Genomic DNA, 26,379 nt, shown 5'->3' on the forward strand with positions numbered 1-26,379 from the left:
TAGCAATCCTCGCCTGCTGTTGTTAACAGTTGGTGGCACATTGTTTGTTTCCCTGAATTATTTGTATACGCATACTAAATTGTCATTGAATCATATTTAATGCCTACATTCCAAATTGGAGTCCTGTCAAAAACAAACGGTGGTTAAATACGTTTCAGTAAGTAGAATTCTACAAGCATATTTCAATATACAGCAAAGAGTTATCAACTAACAACAAAGTCTACACTCAGCTCTCTCTTCTTCAAAGGTATATCATAAATTATCTTTAAAAACATCAACCACTTCAGAAATAGTATATGTAACAATGCTAAGATATTCTTGCATGTTGAAAATATTTTCGTTGACAAATTATAGATGCAAACATCAAGGCACTAATACTAATCAAGGCACTAATAAGCCCATGTCGCAATACCATTTAACATATAACAAACACTTTAAATCTGGGTTAGCATATTAAACCAACTCTATAGATAGGTACCATCCAGGGAAGTGACCCGTATAAAATTGTTTATTTAAAACAGCGAATTGCAAGATACAAGGACGGACGATGCTATTAATACTCAAACTTGAAATGTAGGTTAACATATGAAATGGTACATATCAACGAATATTGAAAGAACAACGCACTGTTTGATTTACCCTCATAATACCTTCGAGAAAAATACGTACCTGTATATTTTTGTGAAAACATGCCCCGTTGAATTTGTAGCAGAAGGTAAATTGTATTGGATATAATATAATTGTATTTGCTGCTAACAAATGAAAGGCGTGCAAGACATTTGATATTGTAATCATACATTTTGAAAGTTATTTTTCTACCCAAAACTCTTATCTTGAATTACTGTGTAGCATATAGTATATTGCACTGCCAGTGTTGATTATATTATTATAACTGTACCATGTATGACATCACAGCACACAACAAATTAACTATCATTCACATCATATCGCATCGCATCGCGTCACTTCGTATTCCGTATTGCACCATTCCAAACCATACCTTAGCATAGCACACCACACCACACCACAGCACCCCACACCCCTACACTACACCATACCGCACCTTATCGTATCCAGCATAACACATGTACACCACAACACCCCACACTACACCATACCATACCATGCCATATTATACCATACCATACCATACCATATCATATCATACCACACCATGTCATAGCAAGCCACACCACACCACATCACACCACACCACACAACACAACACCCCATGACCATACCATATTGGTTTGGGTTTAATACAGGTGTTGAGACATATTAAGAAATATTCCATACATTATATATATACATATTTCCAGGCATTTTAACACACGCTAAATATTACACTTGAAGATAAAACAATGATAAACATACAAAAATAGTACAAAATTGAATTAAATGACGTTAAGATGTGACACAATGACACACTTAAACGTTGTGATCCTGAATTGAGACCGAGGCTTTCATAATTGAAGCGGTATGACTTGCAGATAGTCCATACTACCAGACGATATTAGATATTTTGACGATTTAACTACCTACACAGTGTGTATCAATATTTGTGCAACCCAGAGCAAACTATTTCCCCGGACATAACGAAATATGCGTGTTGTGAAAAGGACGGTGGTTTACGGTGATCATTACGTCTTTAACTTTCTGGTATTTACGGTACCGATATGTATGGTCCAATTGCAGTGCTATGTGGTGATAATTCACGTGATTTTGCTTTTTGAATAATTTATTAGCATAGATGTATGCTGATTAATTTCTCTGCAAATTTTCTCATGCGAAAGGCTGCGTTATATATTGAACATAGCTACGTAAGTGTTATTTACATATGCTGTATGCTTTTCATAGAAAAGTGCTCGTCTGGTGACCTTTGCTCGAGTAGCCTCTGCTCCATGACAAGCAAGATCTCAGCTGAGATACCTGCAAACTCTTAAATTTGTGATGCGCCATCACAAGGGTTATAAAGGTGCTCCTGGGGTTTCATTCGATTAGTTGCAGATAATCGTTTTCCAGCAAGATGGCAACAGAGTGGCCTGGTTTCTTCTACGATGGTTCCTACTTTCTTGACAGTCTTCACGACGTCAATGCAATCAGAGAAAGACGAATTGATGACTGGGATATCAGAGAAGACGATGTCGTCATCGTAACATTCCCTAAATCTGGGACACTTTGGATGCATAATGCATTACGAATGATGTATGGGGATCTCAACTGGCAACTGGCTAAAACACAGAAAGTTGTACGACTTTGCCAACTGTATGAACCCAGTGATGATCGACAAGATATCTATAGTATGCATAAACGAGCTACACAAACAACGCTGAATAGAATGTCTTCACCACGGCTGATGATAAGTCACCTGCATCCCCAATTCTTTCATAGTGATTGGAGAAATGGAAAGAAGAAATGCAAAGTCATCTGTGTAACCCGAAATCCGAAAGACGTCTGTGTATCCTTCTATCATTTCGCCAAAAGTCTGCCGTTCTTCGATATGAATCTCTGCTGGGAAGACTGGGTGCAAGCCTTCAGCGATGGCAGAGTTTGGTGCGGACCCTGGTTAGATTTTACATTGGCATGGAAAGATTATGGTCTTGAAGATAACGTGCTTCACGTGACCTTTGAAGATATGAAGAAAGATTTGAAGTCAGTGTTATCTCAGGTTAGTGATTTCTTGGGTCGACCAAAATCTGATGAAGAACTTGACAGAGTTACGACCAGTTGTGGTTTCGATGCAATGAAACGAAGTTGTGGCGACAATCAAAGCATTATGGCAGCAAGAGATAACAACAATGCATGGCGTCCTGGACAGTGTCAATATTTCCGTAAAGGCAAGGTGGGAGATTGGAAGAATCATTTCACCATTGCACAGAATGTATACTTCGATCAGAAAATTACAACAAATGCAGAGAGACATGGACTTGATTTAGTTTACGAACTGTAGACTGGTTCAATACGGTAATCATTATGTCACGATGCAGGCTTTAGAACAACTATTAGACAATCTTTTTCTATACTCTAGAAACAAATTTGTTGAGTAACGCCAAACATGTCCAGTTGTACATTTTGATTTGTATAGGTTACAAAGTCATGAACATTTTCAGGGTAAAAAGTTGGTATGTAACTAGTCACATTAAGCCCTATCGATATGTTGACATATTTCTTCTGAATGTTTTAATTACTTATCTGTAATATGTATACTTTCCTCAATTTAATTCAATGTGTACATTATTTGGGTGAGTTTCATCTGAAAATATTATTTTACATGTATGATGTATAGTTATATATAACGGGTAACCAAGTATTAAGCATACCATAAACAGTAACTATCATTATCAATTATATGGATGTATATATTATATATTGTTTTTACATGTTGAAAGTTAGTTTGGGTTAGTTTATTTTTTTATCAGCTCGGAAATACACAATTATATTGGTATGCATGATGCACCATATTACTATACAGCATCGTGATGCTAGTGGTAGTTGTTTGTTCATTGCCATTTGATGGTGTATTTTATGATACAGTACAAGAGAAATATAGAAATACAAGAAAAAATATAAAACTTGAATGTGCTGAAAGGAATTGGGGGCTTAGGTAGTTCACGTTTCTAAACGGCCCAGTTAGAATACCTTACCAGACGAGTAGATACTATAGCGTGTTTAATTTATTTCCGTGAATGGAGCATTCTCTAGTGGACAGGGGAATGTAAAGTCTTATGAATGAGCGATACAGACAGGTTATATATGAAAAAACAATCACAAATGAATAGGTGACAAAACTAGTTTAAAGTAAATGTCTTATGCGAATGTCTAAATGTCGTAAAGAGTACTGACACACACGCATCGACAAACTAACAAATCTTGTCTATCCATTGATAACAGCTGATTTCTCATACACGGACCTGGAAATACATTTATTTCCATAATCGAGTATTATTGCAAGACGTCATGGCACTTTTAAAGCCTGGCCCAGTTTTAATTGTCAATCACTGATAAAAAGACGTTCTGATCACAAGCAATTATAATGAACAATGGCAATGGTTGTACAAAATAATGATATTATGTAGAGTGAGGTGATTGAATTGCATCTATTGAATTGTAGCATTGTAGCATGCATTGAATTGTAGAATCTATTGAATTATAGCATCTAATAGATCCAGTATATAAAGCAAAACAAGATTAAAGAATTGCATTTTTAAGAAATGATAAATTTGTGAGTGAGTGAGTGAGTGGGTTGGTAGGTGAGAGTGAGTGAGTGAGTTAGTGTGTGTGTGTGTGTGTTTGTGTGTGTGAGTGAGTGGGTATTTGAGTGAATAAATGAATGAATGGAGTAAATAGGTGATTATTAAAAGATGGATATATAAGAAATAAATATATTAATACCCCAGTGATAAATGTTACTGATAAACAACCGCATGGGTTAAGGAAAGACTAATAAAATGAGGTACAACATCTGCAGGCATCACCACATCAGAAAATAGTTAAATGAACAACTGTATATGTAATGAATATATTTATAGTTAGACCGAATATAGACTATGTAAACAAATGTGAGATGGAAAGTAATACATTTTACCTTGACCTAGATAGATATGTCCAGTTACTGGTCCACTATTAAATGACCTTGTTATTATTTAGCATAACCTTGAACAGCAAGTTGTAATCCATACCTATCATTGACCATTGCATTGCAACAAGTGATGTTGACACTTTAACATGTCTGAGATGACAATAAACTGTCTTACAACATACATTGCTGGATCAGGATGACGTAAATGTAATCACATATGATGATTCGATGTATCGATTACGATGCACAGCTCTCAACCAGCAACATAGTTAAACGTTTTGTACACAGGATTCTGATATATGAAATGCATGTAATACACAGTGTACATGTACAAGAAAAAAAATACTAAATTCAATTCGCATTGTAAATAAGGTATCTGATAGATGATATATTTCCACCACTTTTCATGAGGGCCATGGCCACATTATTATTATCCCTTGCACAGACCTAAACCTGTACCAGGTCCCTAATTATAGAGCTGGGTAGACTGATAATAAGGCACAGTCGTGGTTCAAATCTTAAAGGATACTTGGCCATTCAGAAACAAACAGCAGCGACGCATCTCGAACCCTCAACCCGCAGATTTCAAACCGGCTCCTCTAACCATTCGACCAACGACCATCGTGAATAATACATCACCGTAATACAGACTACTTTTCGGGGGATAGATTTGTATAAACTATAATTTGAATTTGAAAAATATATCAATTTATATTAAACAGCACATAGAATTCATAGTCTGTAAAGTTCAACTTAGTGTGTCTTTTTATCAATATTTCATCAATACTTGTATATGCAAATGATAATGTATGTTCGCCACAACAGAAGGCCCTGCAATTCATGTCAGGGTGAACCTCTATTAAAAGTGGCTTTTAATAAGTGTTAGTCATCTCTCTTTTATTGCAGCAAACACTGTGAATGTTAATGTCTATACAGGATTTTATTTTGCGGATAACCGGTTAACTACTTACTACTTAATAAGACTTTGGTCTATTTTTTTTAAAGCGTCGACATTCTGGCCAAGGAGTGTCGAAATATAAAAAAATGAAAATATGGTCCAAATCCAACAAAACTCCGAATTGCATTGTCATATTGTGTGTGCTATCCCATAATTTGCGACTATAATGATATTGTGATTATAATTAGATACTTCAAGGTTCTGTCGATAGAGGTCATTATCTGCATTCATTCACTCTTCAATACACCAACGATATCCTGTACTTGCACAGTGCACGGACAAATATATTACCCCCCCCCCCCCACGTACCTACGACTCTTCAGGTGACACCTAAACTTTGCTCTGAGATAAAAAGGTGGCAACCTCTAAACTTCGTATACGAAATTATCTTGACGAACAGGAATATTTTTAGATGACAATTTTTTATTACAATTGGGTAATGTTTGTCACTGCCTGCAAAAAAAACCCCACATAAGTCACGACACAAATGCATGTAGATTCTAAGTCGTTCTAGCAGACATTGTATCCAGAGCCTTCCAATCCAAGCAAAACGTACAGTGCTTATTTGTCATTCTCAATTGCACCATACATGTACACATACTGGGGATACTCCATCAAACTGAAATAAAGGGTAAATCATTTTTAAGAGGGACAACTAAATGTTACTGGTACTGTAACTAATTACGTCACACCTGAAGAGACACGTTTAGTATCAAATTAGAAATCTTTTAGTTTCCCTTGGTGACCTCTGAACTTTGATAACAGTCACGATGCATTGACCGACTACTCCCTACGTGTATTGTTTGTAAACAAATGACGTGAACCCAATCTAGGTTACAGTGCAGTAGTCAATGATTGCCCTGGAGTCTTAGGCTGAGGTCAGAATTTACAGCGGGTGGGGGGGGGAAGATATTATTTTCGGTAAAAAAAATGTCTTCCCCCACCCCTTCGCGCTCTCACAAAATGTCTAGCCCCCCCCCCCCCCCGCAAAGTGAACCCAAGAATTTTAGTAGCCCTACCCTCCCGGCTACATATATTTTAATATGTGTAATTATACAATAACCTCCCGCCGCCGCTCCCCCCCCGTCGTAAATTCTGACCCTAGCCTTAGAGCACACGTGTATTAGATGCTGTTTGAAATAGGTGATTCTTATATTCAATTTCGATGATTTTACGAAGTCGGAAAAGATACTGAATACTGTTCAAAGGCAGGTTGATTTAAATATTACATCAACAACACCCCGACCCCACCCCACGCTCCCCCTCCGCCGCAGCAGTCGGGCATACACACGATATTTATACATTATATATTGCACAGGAAGCGGGCGATCAGATATAGAAGTCAAAGAGGGCGCTAGTTATTCTGGCTCACACAGCGCTTGATGGTCACCAAGTAGTCGTCCGTCTATTAACATTGCCACATCAGGTTGTAGGAACACAAACCGCCATGGATATATCTAAAAATAATAATTTAGAATACATTATGCTGCTACTTGATACGATACAGTGGTTTGGAAAGGTTGCACTCTTGTTTGTACAAACGTGGTTCCTTAATTTGTCAGTGGCTGGTGAAATTTGAAGGCGGACTTTGACGATGCATTAATAAGTCATGACGAAGGAACTCTTTCCTTAGGTAGACCCTACATTTATTTAAAGCTTAATGTACATTGGTAAAATATAAGACCATATGTCGTATCAAAAATGTATTGCTTTTCATTTACCAAATACGTCCGAATATAAGTCACTTTTGAATACATGTAGTTGTACTCTTTGCACGAAATAATCCTTCTAAAATTATGTCCGATATTTAGAAATCATGTACAAATCCTCAGAAAAAAATATGCTGTTTTGTTCTACAAAACATCTGTAATATTTTCAAGTCTCCAACCCGGTTACAAAATGTAAGAAAATGTCAGAAATATCGTTTATGGTGCAAAATGAACTCGGCAGAGGCACAGCATTCAAATAGGGAACTTGCAATCCAAACTGAGCATGCTCAGACGCAAAGGACTATGGGATTATCTGTGGTTATCGTAATACCTAACCTGGAGCTAGCTACAAAGAGCTACACCTCCCATAAAGATCAGGGTGACTATGATTATCGTGAAAACGAGGTTGCATGGGTTATGCAACACAATCGCTTTCTTACCGACTTCTAACCATGATGAATTAAATTAAACTAATTTTAACTATAACTGATAAAACCACATGAAAGTTAAATCAAAAGATCATCTATAAGCTGTGTTTGTTTTAATTATCAGTGGTATTGAGCCTTTCAAACGAACGAACGTGAACCTCAGCTGAAAAGCCTCGCCTTCGAAAACAAAACGTCACATCCGGTTAGAATGCCTGCGTCATTTTGGAGACTAGACCATGAGGGAAGTTTTTGTCAAGTTCAACTGTATATCGTTGAGATGTTTCCACAGTGTTCAGCGATGATCTCGATCTTTATTCAAATCCTTTGAAAGACATTTCGGAAAAAATCTATAATGAAGTCGTCTACGGTGTTTTGAAATGATGTTCTTTTTCCCATAATGCCTCAGAGCACGAGCCATCTTTTGATACGTCATAGTGTTTCGGTTCCCTTTCCGTTCACCCCATTTCCGGGCAAGTTCTTCCTTACTGTCAGCACTAAATCGGAAAACACCATCTTCCTTGTTGACCCATGTGACATGACCGGATCTATTTGGGTCATCTAAATTTTCTAACAGGAATTTCCACAAAATTGGATGACGCTTTTTCTCTGTAAATTATCAAAGAAATCATATTAGTTATGATATTATACACATAATCATATTATGTGTATCATTAAATGAGATTTGTTTAAAATTAAGCAAAATAAAAATTACATTGACCCCAAAATAAGATACTCCTCGGTTACAATACTTCCGCGAGAGTTTGATGAGGTGTAAAAGAAGTAGACAATTATAAGTTAAGTAGATGAACACGTTATGCAGACTGTACTGTTTTATGCAGACTGTACTGTTATAGACTTAGTCTAACACGACCTGGCCTCTCTCTGGAATACAATTTCTTTAAAAAAAAAGTGACCACAGATGAGGCAAAGGCATGAATGTGTTTTACAGACATAACAATAAATGTTACCATTTACCTCTCACTGTTTATTAGAGGAGATATATTAACAAGACTATTTTACAGTACTGTCATTGACTTTTCATTTGAAGGCATTCTTATAATCTCACACAAAGTTGCAAGTAAATCATTTTTTTAGTTTATTTATTAACTTTATTGTTTGAATCAGGCTCGAGGCCTATATAAACAATCGTTTATATATGGCTGTGCCATTTTACTTACTTTGTTCGCTTTCTGGAGGTCTAGGTTTTCTCGGACGGCCACGTTTACGTTTCTGTGGTACAGGTTCAGCCTCTATGTGTAAGGTGGATTGCATCAGCCGTTGTTGGTCGAATGACATTGAAACAGTACCTGAGCGCACATGTGATTGGTCAGCGTCACAAGTCATAGAGGGCGTTCTTTCATGTACACTACACTCAGCATTACAAATGTGCTCTGATTGTGTCCGACAGCAAAACCCGTATACTGATGACGTTTTACTCATATCCAATGGCTCCATTACAGAAAATACATCAGTATTATCAGGTTGATCAACAGTAAAATTAGGTCTGCTGCAAAGTTCGTTTGGATTAATGGAGTGATCAGTGTAAGACTCCGATGAAATACAACAGTCACTTAGGGGGCTCTTTGGCTGAAAACAAGGACAAAAATAGAATAACGCTGATTTAAGCAAAAACATTTCAGAGCATGATACAATATCTATTTTGCAGTCCCGAATAATTATAATTTTGTATACGTTGACACACTACTTGCTGTTTTCAAAATAGAAACTAAGCATTATAATACACTATTTATATGAATTATTATCAATGTTCCAATTTACTTTCCAAAATGAAATTATTATTCTAGCTAGATGAGTAGTGGTATAAACAATAATGTAAATTTTCATATAACAATGTCACACTTTGATTGAAGTATTTTTTTTTTTACAATTATGACCCATGTCATAGACCTATAGTGGTACAACGGACCCGTTGTTTGTTCTTCCTCAACTTCCTTGGGATGATACAATAATTGCAGCCTCCGATAACGCATAAAATTAAATCCTTCATGTAACAACTTCTATCCTTCCAGACGGTTGAGTTTACTGGAACACAACCATATCGTCGTTCAACTCTTGCCCAAGGACTTCACTAACTAAGAAATAAATGGCAGCTGCGACAGTTGAGGCAACATCTTGAAAATTCCCACCTCTCTCCATATCTAGCTTTTCTGTAGGATTCAGTGTATATAATACACGGAAGAGACTTGCAGTTAAACGATACAACAAAACCTCCTACCTCTTCCTTGATTTTAGTGTACGCTAAATTCTGTTTTTCTTCTTCAATATCATTAAGTATCTGCATTTTTTCTGTCATGGTCGGCTTGATGTCTTCTGCAAAACTGAAAGGCGGTACTGTAAAATAAGACATAATATAAAGATATCAAAGTCCAATACAGTAAACTAATCTACCAGGAACTAAAACAACATATCACGGGATGAACGTGGGCTTCAAAACTGTACAGTTTGAAGACTTCTAATGATGTTGCATTCACTGACACCGTATATTATATATATAATCTCACCTTGTAAAACTACATACAATCAGTTGCCATAGTGATGTTCACATGACATTACACCCAAAAGTAGAATTTTGAGGGGGAAACCCAGAACACATCAGGAAAAGCAAGTGATGTCTTCAAACTACTCAAATACACACATGATCGAACATATACCTGCCAGTTAATCTCAGCCTGTGTATTAGTACATAGGGACATCTGGGCTTCCTTGTGTTACGTTACTAACTTCCGTATTTACTAATCTTACAAATACGGAACACCTGTACATATACTTTGATAGGCAGAAACTTCGCTAATCTTATGAACACAATGTTTATTTAAGAATATAAATATTGGCAATTTTACAAATCTGAAATGTGTACTCATATTATGCTGTAAATGTCAGCTTATACATGTATAAAGGACATTGTCTGTCTGTTTGCCTGTCTGTTTGTCTGTTTCAGGGAATGCCAGTGACTACCAGTTTCTCATATGTGTTTATATATATATATATATATATATATATATATATATATATATATATATATATATATATATATATATATATATATATATATGAGAGAGGGAGTGTATGTATGCATATATGCATGTATGTATGTATGTATGTATGTATGTATGTACTATGTATGTATGTATGTATGTATGTATATATGTGTGTGTACGTGTGCGTGCGTGCGTGCGCGCGCGCGTATGTATGTATGTATGTATGTATGTATGTATGTATGTATGTATGTATGTTTGACTATATACCACACACACCTGTCCGCCAATGATACAGATAACGAAAATATGCATCAGCGTTGTAGGTACATCGACCAAACATCTGTAAGAAGTCATGTTCAGCCATTGAACACAATGAGGGTCCATCAATTGCATAGGCAATAACCGGGTCATCAAAAGTGTCCCCGACTGTAGAAAACGTACAAATCCACCGGAACCAGCCAAGTGTGTGTTCCACACTCCATTCATAAGGGTCTAGAAATGGACAAGGACTGGTGTGAAATTTATCATAACGGCAATACTAAAAATTGTCGTACATGTATTACATACATACATACATACATACATACATACATACATACATACATACATACATACACACACATACATACATACATACATACATACATACATACATACATACATACATACATACACACAAACATACATACATACATACATACATACATACATACATACATATGCAATATTTCTGCCAGGGCATAGAATACCAAACTTCATCATCTTATCCAACTGCTTTGTTTCTATGGCATCTATTTAAGGCTATCTATTCATTGAATTAATAAGTCTTGGTGTGAAAACAAATGGAACATTTCCACTTCATAAATCAGGAAGTGTAAGCTGCATGGGAAATAATTAGCATAAGGAAGTAGCTGTGACTAAATACATTTACAACCCATGAAAAAACACCGGTGTGTTTGCTTGCTTGTGATAAGCAGGAATGGTGAGACAAAGTTCATGCAAAGACATACAATGTAATTGGTGTCAGTAACTTATCAAAGTATAGACACAACAAGAGCCGGATCTGATGACTCCGTTTACTAATAGAATGCTACACGGTATCAATCGAGTATGATTGTTAGTGTTACATTATAACTTCCACAGACATAAACAAAGCTTCACCTGAGCCTACATCAGTGGCACCCACTTTTGTTTTTGTATCAGTTGCATTGTTGTTTTTACGTAATTTTATTTTTCCTTGGCTCGCTTCATTCAATCAAACGCATCAGTGTTTTTACGCGGGTTGTATTACCACAACGCAGTCGATCTTCCAACTATTTGCATATTTCGTAATCTACAAATTGAATGAACAAAGCGGTGTAAGTGTTCGACGTCATAAGGCTAGCTGACAATACGACCAGTTACATTTCCTTCTCTTCTCGTGTGAACAAATAATAGACCCTGGAGCGCCTTCTATTTTTGGCGAGACTGATTTATATGAAAAATGTTTCGAGAGAATTTGAATGATGTTGTTGGGTGTTTCCGCCTCTGATGCAGATGTTTATCAAGGCTAAAACTTATAGAATATAAGAAGACCTCGGCAATTGATGAGGTTCCACATTTGTTCTGTGTATTTCCGGGTTCAGACTAAAGGTCAACCAGGGACACGACGTCATTGTTTGTGTTTTAACCCATTGTTCTCTTTCTCCACTAACTTTCACGACTTAACTGTGTTATGCATGGTGAATAAACACTTTGTTAAATTTAAAACGTCCATCACACTATGAGGGATTAGTCCATGTTTGCTTATTTAAAGGCCGAAGATTCGATCCCAGGTGTTTGCATTTAAAGCCCCCTTAGCAGTCGAGCCAAGAGAATTAGCCAGAAGAATTATTTTGTTTAACACCAGTATTTGCTGGCTTTGGACCAACACTTTTTTCTATACCAAAATGTTCATCGTAGAGAACTTTATGAGAGTCACCACCGGTAAAATTCCCCTTATACCACCTAGTATTGCCGTTAGAAAATTTTCTTTGTTCAGAACAGCTCGGGGAATACTAGTTTTCTTTAAAATCAATTTATTGAATGTGCACTGTGCATGCTACAGGAAATGATTTACTGAAACACTCAACCCAATATCTTTTAACATTTTGAAAGGCACCTCATCAAGTACCGTATGGTCTAAGGTTGTTATTCAAACCAAACAATTTCAATGAAAGTACGGATTTAATTTAATAAATTTCGCAAAGCTGACGTGAGGGTTGTCTGACCTTTACCCTAGCTACTACGTCATGTATTATATTATCGACATACATGCATGTTTGTATACACAGGACCACTTGTATCAATTTACAGTACAGGGGTTATCATACGAGTAGCATTAATGTATGTACCAATAAATGTTACGTAAAATGTCCTGTAGTATAGATTTTGTCTGGTTAGTGCATAATACCACAGGGGACTGCTCAAATATGCTAAGATTTGTACTCTGTTTGTAATATCTATATTTCTTTGTTTTGTTTTGTCTTAAATTGCTTTTTTCATGTTCAATAAAGATGGTATTATAAATATTGAGTGTAATTTATTAGCAATGCCTTCTTTAGCTGTTATCAGCTAATCTCTGAGAGTACATATATTATATAAAGTATTAATTGCTATGTACACATCTATCCCTTCTGCAAATACGTCGCCTAGCTTTAGCTTATGGCACTCCTTACCATAAACTATATAACTAGGTAATAACAATGTAAATGCCATATATGATTCCTGTCCCTTGTGGCTGTACTGACCATATGGATGAGAAAAGGGAACTTATATTAGATTTTGAATCAACAAAACAATTTTACTATAAATTTCTACCTGTGAAGCAACATACAGCCCAAGTCCGTAAGTCCGTTTTTGGAACCCAATAAATTCAATTTGGAAAATGCGATGTGTAAAAAGAAGGAAGCGAGTTGTTGGCAAGTTCACAAATAAACAGAGGTAATAAAACTATTAATACATAATGAAGTTTCATGATATGTGGAAGCAACTGATACATGCGCAGTCTGGATGTGACGTAGTGATTACTTGTGTTTACCCAGTTTGCAAACAAATAATTTCCTATGCATAACTTGAATAACAAACTTTTCAAGTTCAGTTATAAACATGGAATTTTCATGTTTTTGTGGCTTTTTAATAAGATAAATACAATAAAAAAAATGTTTAATTTTATTCATTAAGAATCCTTTTAAAAGCAGATTCAAAATTGTGTGTGCCAATAAATACATTCTGTTGAAGAACAGATATAGTTCGAACGGAGACCTTAGAGTTTTTATTGATTTTTAGGTCGCTTCGTGTAAGTTTAACCATGCAAAATATTTGCACATTCTTTGTCTTTTTTTTATATCGATTTTATGTGGAGATCAATGTAGGGCGATCACGTGATACCAAACAGTACTGTTTCTCTATGGTAACAGCCAGGACAAGGCAATTTTATATGACCTAGGCAGGCTAAATTATAGCGGGGATAGGATAGGTATTTTCCCTTTTGTTCAAAATAAATACCGTGATTTTCCCCTACTACTGTATATGCAAATTAATGACCTACACTGGGACATTGGGCGCATAATTTGACCTTTGTAACGTAAATGATTCGAGGGATCCCGGATAAGTCAACGGTCATAGGTATTGTCTCGTGCGCAGACGTGCTAGATGCTCCCTGTCGCACCGGTCTCTCGATTAACTTTCAGTCTAATTTGTCATTTCAAACATGCGCTGTTGGCACTCTTGTGTGAGCAAAACCTTGCAATGCTTCAATTCCAAGTTGCATACAATTTTAAACCTGTTTTCGAATTCACATTTTCAATCATATCCTGACGTCACGCAAAGTGCACACTTATTTATTTCTATCGCATGAGGCCCTTATTATAAGATCACGACTAGGGGTTTCCCCTATTTATTCCGGCGTTTGTTTGTAGACCGTAAATGTACAAAGTACGATCGGACAATGAAGCATTCGACACCACTCATTCAGTTGAGGAGCCGTTACTGATTTTTTTCTTTCAGTTTGTAATTTTTACGCCATTTTCGAGATAATTTTACAACATACAAATATGTAGTAGAGGTCGTAGTAATCGATGTATTGAAAGGTTTGGTATAGTTGTTTCATGTATTGTACTTGTAATTGTATCAACCGACTTTTGAATATACCATAACCACTTTGAAACTGGTTGACTATGTGTATGTATGTATGTATGTATGTATGTATGTATGTATGTATGTATGTATGTATGTATGTATGTATGTGTGTGTGTGTGTTTGTGTTTGTTTGTTTGTTTGTGTGTGTGTATGTATGTATGTATGTATGTATGTATGTATGTATGTATGTGTGTGTGTGTGTGTGTGTGTATGTATGTATGTATGTATGTATGTATGTATGTATGTATGTATGTATGTATGTATGTATGTCTGTCTGTCTGTCTGTCTGTCTGTCTGTCTGTCTGTCTGTCTGTCTGTCTGTCTGTCTGTCTGTCTGTCTGTCTGTCTGTATGTATGTATGTATGTATGTATGTATGTATGTATGTATGTATGTATGTCTGTTTGTGTTTGTTGTCCGTCTGGTCTGTGAACACGACATCTTAAAAGCTGCTGCGCAAAATGCAAGTGGCCTGTAAATCTTAATGTGTGAAGCCTTAAGTCTTTATGCATAATTAATGGTTTTCTGTAATTAGGCAATATCTAAACAGTATACTTCGAATTTCATATAATTTTGTGCACACATTGATGATGATAAAATACAAGTGTTCCACAACGTTCTTTGGGGTAGCAGTTGATTTTAGCGAGTAATTTCCATACTTAATGGTTTTTGATAAATAGGAAATATCTTAAGGATATATGCAAACTTGGAATGGTATGGTACATACATCGAAGATAACCAAAGTACACATGTCCGATTCAGCTTGATGATATAAATTTTAAATTCAACGGATCATTTGCATAATGAAGGATATTTTTTAATTACGCCATATCTCAATGGATGCTCTAATGTTCATATAACTTGATGCATACATTGACGAAGACAAAACCCATACCATCTTAATGTTTTCTTCAAATTTCATATAATTTGGTACATACGTCAATTTTTAAAAAGGACATAGGAAAAACAGTTCTCCTGGGAGGCATTTTAAGTTGCAACTGGTAACAGGAAGCAATGAAAATAATGAAAGAAAATAAAATGCGGATTTCTTTAATGTATCGAGGTTGCCTTTGCAAGTAGGTAATATGAAATAAAAATGTCCGATTCTGGACTTTCTACAAGTTGATTCTTTAAATATGAATGGTAGCACAGCTACTAACATATGTTGTTGCGCATGATAAATGCGGTAACAGCGCAGAATGTCACGTGTCCAACATATAGTGTACGCACAACTGTACAGTTTTTAAAAATGTTTACTCACATGCTGATCCATGCTAGGTGTAGGTGTTCATTTGCTGAATGACTATCCAGTTGCCTCTCCAACCCTATTGTTATCTTTGCAATATACGTGATCATTTAGCTGTTGGTATGGGCGTGTTCTTGTTGCTAGGTATATTTGCATAATTTTTTAATGTTTACTCACTTGCCAACCAGATGATGTTATTTGACCAAAATATACTTCCATTTGGTTGTTGCTAAGGGCGTGGTCATGGTTGCTAAGGCCAATTGTGTCTAAATATTTTGAAGAAAGTCTGCACAATAACACTTCTAGAAACATCTCACCAAGTTTCAATCTCATTGACGAAGTACTTTTTGAGATATACGTTTTTGACCAAAATTCACATGTTTACACCTAATTTGTATACCACTGATGAGATCATTATATGCTTAATATTTCTTCATCTATACACCCCAAGATACATCCCCATTAAATTTCAGCCCAATCTGCTCAGTAGTTTTGGAATTAAAGATTTTTGATCAAAAAGACACATTTTTAGCCCTAACTTGCATATCACTGAATCATCATGTCATGAACAATTCTTAATCTAAACACTCCTAAGACAGTTCCCACCAAATTTCAGACCGATCTGCCCAGTAGTGTTGGAGTGTAAGTTTCTTGACCAAAAATCACATTGTTTGACCCAAATCACACACCGGTGGTAAGATCATTTTGATTTGAACAATTTCCCAACTAGACACCCAAGGTAATACACCCACCAAATCTCATGATTCATGGCAATCGGTCCGGCGGTTTTTGACTTTAAGTTGTTTACACACACACACACACACACACACACACACACACACACACACACACACACACACACACACACACACACACACAGACAGACAGACAGACAGACAGACAGACAGACAGACAGACACTTTGCCATGCCTATAACACTACTGAACCTTATCAGTTCAGTTGTGCTAAAAATCACACTGAGTTTCCGCTATTTCTTATTTACTTTTTCCTTTTCCTTTTCCTTATGTTAAACTATCCATAAGTGAAACAGGGTATGGATTGTTGCAAAAAACGTAATCTCGAGCATTTTTCCTGCCGAAATCTTATACAGTTAGACTCTAAGAGTTTCTGTCACATGACGAATTAGGCCTACATTTCTCGGAATTGGAACCGCCATTTTAGAATCATTAATTTTATTAAATAAAAAAATCGCATTTTAAAACAAGATACTCGAAAACATATTGTTGAAAAAAAGACAACAGTTTTAAATCTATTCGCATTTTTTTTTAATTACGAAACATGAACGAAGTGTAATGAAAACTACCAAACTATGAATGGATGAAAAAAGTTGACCTTTAATCCTGAAGAATTGCAAAATCATGTGAAATTAAATAAAACATATTGGTATAGCAAAACGAGACAAGAGAAGGGCATTCTACCATATATCAACATCAAATGTCTCGATTTTCTTATCAACATAATGCTACTTTTGGACCGTCAAATATCTGTCAGCGTGGTTGAGTTACGTTGGTATGCTAAGCCGTGGCATTCAGTAGCTGGATAGTTTAACAGAAACACCTGTTGGGTGGTAATTAAATCAGGAATAAACTACGCCATTGAAATTGTATTTTGATTTATAAATATGCAAACTGAAAATACCATTGAAACATTTATCAAGTTTGCACCCTAATAAAATCGATATGCCATAGCAATCTGGAATCGAGAATAACTCACGCGGTATTTTATTTACAATATAAACCAGGTCACATGAAAAAGGGGGTCGTGTGGCATGGAAAAAATCAGCATTCATTGCTACATTTTATGGTCTGTTTGACGAGATCGTACAGGCATTGCTACATTATCGGTCTGGCTCACAACAATGTTGCTAACATTGCGAAATTTTATCATCTGACTGGACACAAATCTTACTAACATTGCTACATTGTATTGTGTGACTCGACAAAAGTCTAACCAACAGTGCTACATTTTATTGAATGTCTGGCTAGACAGAAATCATACCAACACATAGTTACACTGTCTGTGTTTGTGATGATGGAGCATTGTCTCCCTAGATTGTTACATTGTTTATAATTTTGGTGCTGAACAACTGAGCTAAATGTTACACAGAGGAAAATGTAGCAAAGTTAGTAACATGAAAACCAGAAAATGAAGTACAACAGTGTAAAGATTGTTGTAGAACCAGAAGATACTGTTCCAGGTGAATTGGTTTAAAATTATACAAATACAAAGCTCTATGTGATCTTCACCAGCTTGGGAATGACATGACTAATAATACAATTCTACACAGGGTCAACTTTGGCATTGCAGTGACCTCTATGTCTCCTGATATTTCAGAATTGACAATAACTGTTGCAGCATTATAGCAAAGACAAATCAAACCTGATGAACTACTGAAATGTGTTGAACTCCAAAATAATTACCTAGAAAAAATAAACCTTGAAATTTCATGTTTAGTAGATTTCTCAAAAATATTTATTCTATTATGTTTAATCAAAGCTATATTCACATGATTTATCTATCCATTGTATGTCTTGGTTTGGTCTATATATACACACACCATTTATTAGTACTGAGACTAGTGGACTCGGCAGGGTCGATGATAGCATGAAGACTACCAACAATAAACTCAAAGTTTGTGCATCGAAATGCTTACATTCGTGACCTCGCATCTCTGAAGACATGAAGACTCGATTCAGTTGAAAGCTAGGACCTATTCAAGCAGTTTGGCGCTGTATAAAGTCTTAATTTCCTGATAACAAATCGAGGTGCTCTGTCAATTGAACGTGTGACATGCAACAACAACCAGAGTGAACTTGTGTTATACCACAACGACGTTGCATAATAAATACTAGTTCTAAACCCATCCTGGCGTTCGTTATCATGCATCATACGTTGATTATGTAGTTCTCGTGACTCCATAACTACTTTCACTGTTTTCATGATCATACAACATATGAACAAGGAAGTGACCAAGAAACTGACAGCTAAGAGGAAATAGAAATTAATGCTATTGTGATGTCTTTACTCTAAAAAATATCAAGACAACTTCCTGAGTCTGGAGGGTTGTGATTTAAGGAAACGCAGTGTGCTATCCAAATTATGTGAATTTGTCGAGTCACAGTACTCGAGTACTCCTTCACAAGTTCAAATTCTGTACACTGCAAACAACCTGTTGTACATGCTGCATGAAAGATTGCATAGCTTAATGGAAATGTTTTTAAAACGTCACCTTGGCAACTAAGTTGACATATTTTAGCAGCTTACCTGGAGGTATGCCGTGTTCAGAATAAACTCTGTATTTTTCTTCTTTTAGTTTGATTATGAGTTCGTTGTCCTCTATTTCTGCCATTATACAAGGTCTCAGTGACGAGCTGCGGACAGCTCAGTCGCACTATAAGCCGATCATGCACGATTAAAATTGAAGCTCCCTAGGTCGGTGAACATAAACCGAATCTCTGGGCGTTACCAAAATAGTATATGAGGAAGTGGACTTGTCGCGTTCTGTGGTCTAAAGTTCTATATTTGAAGTAAACTGGCGGTAAACGCTTGCATGTCGTTAAAAGGTACCATGTGACGTAAATATTACCGACGTTGTTGTAGTTGTAGTGGTGGTGGTGGTGGCAATGGTGGTTGTAGTAGTGGTAGTGATGGTGATGATGGTGGTAGTAGTAGTGGTGGTGGTGGTGGTGGTGGTGGTGGTAGTGGTGATGGTACTGATGGTGGTGGCAGTGCAGGAGGTGCATCCATGCGTGCGTGCGTGTGTATGTGTGTGTGTGTGTGTGTGTGTGTGTGTGTGTGTGCGCGCGCGCGTGTGTGTGGTGTGTGGTGTGGATGGTATGTGTGTGTATGTGCACATACATGCGCGCACATACTTGTGTATGTGTGAGAGAGAAATGTTTGAAGAACAACACAGTGCCTGATAAAACTTTAAGTATGCGATGTTTTAGAACTCACTATTGTATTATTGACACTTTTGTTTGATTTTTAATATTACAAATAAAATTTATACATTTATATGTATTATATCGCCGTCTGAGTTTAGATTTGGGATCACGAATCCCAATTTATACCCAAAATGCACCTGACTATTATCCTTAGTTTGTCTCGTTTTTGATACAGTCCTTTGAATTGCGACTGTGCAGGGAATGCTGGGAGTAGGGTAGAATATAGCTTGACTAGTCAGTTGTAAACTGATAACGATGGGCTGTAAATAACATTGCTGTGTATGCTACACTCCCATAAAGTCGGTTTATTGTTGCTCTGCTTCGTTTGGATTCAACAACATATCTGTTTGCAGCTGATACGGTGGTGATCAAGTATGAAGGTAAATAATAGTTCACTTGGTCATACTTTTCACGAGGCATAAATCTCCAAACTATATGTTACCCTGCTGTTTCAAATATTTTCCTTTCACCTTTGAACCATATTTTGACGACACGAGTTCAAAGTTAAAATCCTTTGATTTGAGTGTAAAATAATGTAAAACTGTACCATTTTTTTTGTAAAGGAGAAAAAAGTGTTCATATTTTTTGGCGGGAAAGTCCTCTGTACTGAAGATGTATAAATAGGCTTGTCGTTATTTTTTAAGTGTCACACTTTCTTCTGTTTCCTTGGAAAGTATATCGGTTCTATACTTATTACGGATGTCACGAATACGACAATTCCAGCGTGACTTTCTTTGCATGATTGAATATTTTGTTCAACCACAGCCACCTGAGCGAGTTGGTTATTTACGTTGTGGACCCGCTTCACTGAATTAAGTCGCGGGTTGAACAATCAACAATTGTCTGCGCTGAATTTTAACGACTTCGTCGTGCCTCATTATCAAAACACCAGACAGCAATTTTCATAATTCTTTGATACGCCAACGTCAAAAATGTCTACGAAACGTGTTGGCGTGATTTGAGAACAATACAGGTGACTTGACAAGCCATTCCTTTGTTTGACTTGCCCGTGTTGATAATAATGTGTGTTTTTTTTTGACAATAAAGGGTCAAGAAGTAATATATGGTTACTGTGTCGATATAAAAACGTCGTCTCCAAAATAGTGTTTTCTTCTCTTGCTTACCAACTACTGTATTTTATTTCTCCTGGCATAAAACTCGGCACAGATATGAACAGTTCAAAGAAAAAAATTTGTAATAAAGGCCACAGATGTGTGAAATCAATAAAATAAATAATTATTTAATTACTTTTTTATTTCACACATATTGCTATGGTCTGGGCGTGTTCCAGCTCTCCACTTATGACTTCAACAGTTGTAGTTGGACTGTTTCTTCTAACAAGAACACTATCTTATACCACAGATATGTTATGGCTACAGACATATTTCGACCTAAACGAGTCTAGCCCTTGACCCTTGACCCTGAAATAAATATACACAAGAAACAATAAAGTATGCGTAACAGCATAAGACACAAAATGAAAGTGAAGTGATTGAATTGATAGTTAGACCACAATGCGCATGTCACTGAAAATCAAAATACTTTGAACCTGTATTGGCAGAAACGGGACATTTTTACATCAAGTAATCAGAGACATACTCAGTAAATTTGTCAATTACTTATAAAAAGACACTGTATATCTGTTTATTAATGGTTAATATTATCTGTAGGTAGTGTAGTGGCAAGTATAAATTTTGAGCAAAACTATGTATCGAATCTACACCAGTCACTGGTGATGCAATACTGTTCATGATGTATGGTATTGTGAGTATTAAAATTATTGTACCTAATAAAACATTCAAAAACCCCGTTCCAGTTCCAGCTAGGGTACTTTAAACATCTCTCAAACTTTGCGACATGGAAGATTGCTTCTGGTCCCTTTTGGAAGGTAAAAGAATTGGGGTGGGGTGGGGGTGGGGGGTACCATTTTGTTTTCAAGCTAATTTGATATCTATTATTTCTATAGAATTATAATAACGCAGTATTCGTTGGCCATGGTGGATTATAAAATGTCTTGATTTTGATAACAATTTGACATGTTTCAAACATTTGTTAGATGATAAATTTCTTTTCCTGATTTTAAATGAGAATAGATTTGCTAATAGTTGTGTATAACTTTCTTGGAGTTTTATGATATGGTATACGTATTTTTGAATTATTGAAATATGACATGACATAATGTTATCTCTGTACAAACTGTAAAATATACAATCATACCAAGTCAAAGTGTTCTATCCGAACTCTTAACTCGACATCATTAGTTATAAGTACAACGTGACGGTCCCACTGACTGCGTGTGAAAGTCATGTGCTTTTAGGTTCAAGAAAAACTCGAAAGACTAAGTTAAAGCACAACAATCGTCGATTCAGTCATGCGCGTTTTGTGTTCCATGATACGAAGACCTAGCCAGTAACTACGGAAGCTCAAATAAAAGTTTATTTCTAAGCAAACATTTACATGATTTACACCAGATTCTTTTCCCTAAGAAGTGAACATTTGAAGTCATGTAAATAAGTAAACCCGGGTTGGGCAGCAACAGTGTTTAATGGCGACGCGACTCGGAGCCATCTCTCGTTTGTCAACACACAATAAGCAATTAAACCCGATATAGTCTGTCTGACGACCACCGAAGTTGTACTTGAACATATAAATAATGACAAAAGAGAAATGAACATTTCAGGATTCCAAGATATTGTGTGTTGTTACTGTTTTTAATAACTAGAATTAAATGTAAATGTGAAGAGAGCAGAAAAAACCTTCAGTTTTGTTCTTGTTATGATGGCAGTTTTGATTTATCAAAGGCTTGTATAATTTTGATTGGGGTCGCTTCCCTCAGGACTCCGGAGTCACTAAAAAGTGAACGTTGTCAAATTTTGAGAATGGAATAATCATTAAAAACACCCCGAGTTTATAAAACACTAATATAACGTAACATCATATGGCATGACGTAATATGACATTATATGAATAGATATGATAAAGATATGATGAAATAACAACACAGCTTAACACCACAACGTGACATAAGATAGCATATCACATTATAACATAACATAACACAACACAACACAACACAACACAACACAACACAACACGACACAACACGACACGACACGACACGACAGGACACACCACACCACACCACACCACAAGACAACATAAGACAAGACAACACAAACACAAACACAACAAGACTACACAAGACAACACAAACACAAGACAACACAACACAACACAACACAACACAACACGACACAACACGACACGACACGACACGACACGACACGACACAACACAACACGACACACCACAACACAACACGACACGACAGGACACACCACACCACAAGACAACATAAGACAAGACAACAACAAGACTACACAAGACAACACAAACACAACACAACACAACACAACACAACACAGCACAAACAACACAACACAACACAACACAACACAACACAACACAACACAACACAACGCGACATAACACAACACAACACGTGCACAACATAACATAACATAACATATCACATTATAACATAACATAACATAACATAACATAACATAACATAACATAACATAACACATGGCATTATATAACACAACATAAGACATCTTGATACATGACACGACATGACATGACATGATGACATGACATAGGCATAGGCATAGACATAGACATGAAATGAAATGTACATGTACTTGTATTTTTACATTATAAGTCCATGGAAACCGTTCAGCATGTTGGAACCTGTGCGAGGTGTTACATAGAGAGTTATTTATAGTAAGTCAGCTGGTTTAAATCTATGCTATCGGCCTGGTATTTGTTAGCTCTACATGTGTCAAACACTCGAGAGTGTGACTGTGTTCTTTTTATAGGACCAGGAAACGTCATTTGAGAAGTGAAATGTACAATATCTGATATGAGTGATATATATCATAATATTCATACAGCTGCTGCTTATACAGATAAGGAAATTGTCGACAATTTTGACATCTTGTTTTGAAGTCAGCGATAACATATTGATACATGTCTCAATGAAACGCTGCTGTTAAAAAAGAATGTGTCAAACATTGTCACTTTTAAGCGCCAAAGTCATTTTTCTGCCGACATATTGACTTAATTTTAACAAGTATACTTTGATACTTGTCATTACTTTGTGGGTACATGCAACCTACAGTATACATCATGAAGGAAAACCAATGTTGGTATAAATCTTAAAGCCTACGTACATGTACAACTCTGTATTGTGTATATTTGCAAGAATACAGAATACAGAATTTCAGCTTGAGGGAATAAAGATAAGTGACGGTGTGTGATACAAGTTAAAACCGTTGCGGAGGTAGTGATGATGTTGTTGGCACGGTGCGATATATAAATTCTGTACGTCATATAATTATTTGCTGTTGATAATAAATATCCCGGTGTTATGCACTTTATACCCTTAAATCAAATATATCATAATTGTTCATTTGTTAAAGTCATTACTATGACATCAAAATTGTATGGACGAATGATGATGATGAACGAGTCCACAAACTTTGCAAAGCCCTGTGTTCATCATGGTAGAGTCGGCGTCTCTCTCAAATTTTAAGAAAGTTAAGGTTTAAGATATTTTGGTGGTAGATGGTTGGTCTGTATTTCATCGACGGAAAGAAAACACAAACAAATTACGACAAACAAATGTTTAAGAAAGCAATCTTCAAATAGATTTGAAATTATTTTCGCAGGTGCAAATTTAATGTTCCGGGTATGTATATACATACCCGAAGCAAAACAACCCCGATTGAAACGTCATTATTTATAATGTAAATATAAAGACAGAGATACCACGACAGACAAACAAACATACAGGCAAACAAATAAATAAACATACATACATACATACATACATACATACATACATACATACATACATACATACATACATACATACATACATACACACATACATATATACATACATACATACACAGACAGACAGACAGACAGACAGACAGACAGACAGACAGACAGACAGACGCATACTTGTACTTATGATTATCAACTGATGACTCTTAATAACAAAGTACACTTCGTATCTACGAATACTGTTGTGTAGCGGAATAGTTAGGAAAAACGAAAGAATCAAACAAGAAGCATGAACTGTGAAATTCAGCGTCGCCCTACTTGTCTTTACATTGTAATCTGCAGACTACTACTAGTATTCAGTTACACAGCGGTACTCGTAGCACACTATATGATATGACGTATCCTTTACAATGAGTGAGCGATCGTCTCAACAAATAGAGACATATCGATAGTCTATGCTGTCTATGAAAATGATCAAATTGTCAGTGTTATTCCTGAATAACCATAGCAACTAATACACCTAAACCCCATTCCCAAATCAGGAGGTGGATTACTTCATATTTCACTGTTTACAATGCTATTCATTTGGTATTTATGTGTAATACAATAATCCTTAACTGTGATGGAATGCTTGTCTGGATGTCAATATAACGATACCGTATAGGGACTAGACTAGGGACTGCAAGAGAGACAGAATGCAATATTAATAATTACCACTGAATGTAGGATTACTTTAGATAAGACAAACATTCTGACACAAAAAGCACACTGATTGTTAATTATGTACTATCTGCAAACCACGTCCACGTGGTGCCAATCTTTCAATTTATCATCGATACTGAATGTCAGGGCTGCTGAATACCTTACTGTGTTCAAATAGGGTCAAGGGTTATAGGGTCAAAGGTCACCAAATGACTCGAAAGATACCACGACGATACTAATATAGTTATCACCAAATTTGGAAATTAGCCAATTGCTAAAATATGCTGATGAATTCTGTAAGATTAAGTAAAACTGATATTTTTCCGACTAGAAGGAAATGCAAGATAACAATATTCATAATACTAATAGCTGTCATAAAGTTGGTAATTTTTTAAAATTAAAACTTGAAGCAAAACGATCACTAATCACGGATTACATTCTGATCTCTGATCTGTGTCTAATGAACTAGTCGGATGATATCTCGTTGTCTGGCTGAATCGAAACAAACACAGAGCCTTGCTTTTAATTTGAAATTAATGGCCGAACTTTAAACCAGTGTTAAAATAATCGGTAAACTAAGGAGTTTATTTTATCTGGTGTGTCTTTGCAATCATTTTATTTGTTTACTGTGGCCATTCCAATGGTTTATGATGTGTAATAGTAACGAAACCAAATGAACTAAACTCACCACAATGACTGAACGATTCACTGGTTCTTTTCGTTGCTTTTTTGAATTTATTTGTTTCATATGTTTCTCTTTTTACCATTTTCATCCGTTTTCAT

The 26,379-nt window shown here is 36.1% G+C and overlaps 2 protein-coding genes across 2 annotated transcripts; one reads left to right on the forward strand and one right to left on the reverse strand.

Annotated features, from left to right (window-relative positions):
- The first annotated feature begins 2,026 nt into the window (after positions 1–2,026).
- On the forward strand, positions 2,027–2,950 carry LOC144448163 (sulfotransferase 1E1-like). Its single transcript, XM_078138316.1, has one exon. It carries the CDS (start codon positions 2,027–2,029, stop codon positions 2,948–2,950), a length of 924 nt encoding a protein of 307 aa, XP_077994442.1.
- Positions 2,951–7,766: 4,816 nt separating this feature from the next.
- On the reverse strand, positions 7,767–19,501 carry LOC144448564 (transcriptional regulator Erg-like). The gene is made up of 5 exons (XM_078138840.1): positions 19,361–19,501; positions 10,950–11,165; positions 9,911–10,026; positions 8,853–9,261; positions 7,767–8,280 (listed from the first exon to the last, which is right to left on the reverse strand). The coding sequence occupies exons 1-5, from the start codon at positions 19,443–19,445 to the stop codon at positions 7,967–7,969; spliced, it is 1,140 nt and encodes a 379-aa protein (XP_077994966.1). The 5' UTR covers positions 19,446–19,501; the 3' UTR covers positions 7,767–7,966.
- Positions 19,502–26,379: the final 6,878 nt, after the last annotated feature.

This window comes from Glandiceps talaboti, chromosome 17, assembly GCF_964340395.1.
Source record: "Glandiceps talaboti chromosome 17, keGlaTala1.1, whole genome shotgun sequence".
Lineage (NCBI taxonomy): Eukaryota > Metazoa > Hemichordata > Enteropneusta > Spengelidae > Glandiceps > Glandiceps talaboti.

Excerpts from the sequence above, each read along its gene's own strand:
- LOC144448163 (XM_078138316.1), top strand. The coding sequence starts at position 2,027 with ATGGCAACAGAGTGGCCTGGTTTCTTCTACGATGGTTCCTACTTTCTT.
- LOC144448564 (XM_078138840.1), bottom strand. The coding sequence starts at position 19,445 with ATGGCAGAAATAGAGGACAACGAACTCATAATCAAACTAAAAGAAGAA. Across the intron at positions 10,027-10,949 it reads TCTGTATCATTGGCGGACAG|TACCGCCTTTCAGTTTTGCA; the intron begins GTGTGTGTGGTA and ends CTTATTTTACAG. Across the intron at positions 9,262-9,910 it reads ACACTAAAATCAAGGAAGAG|CCAAAGAGCCCCCTAAGTGA; the intron begins GTAGGAGGTTTT and ends CCTTGTTTTCAG.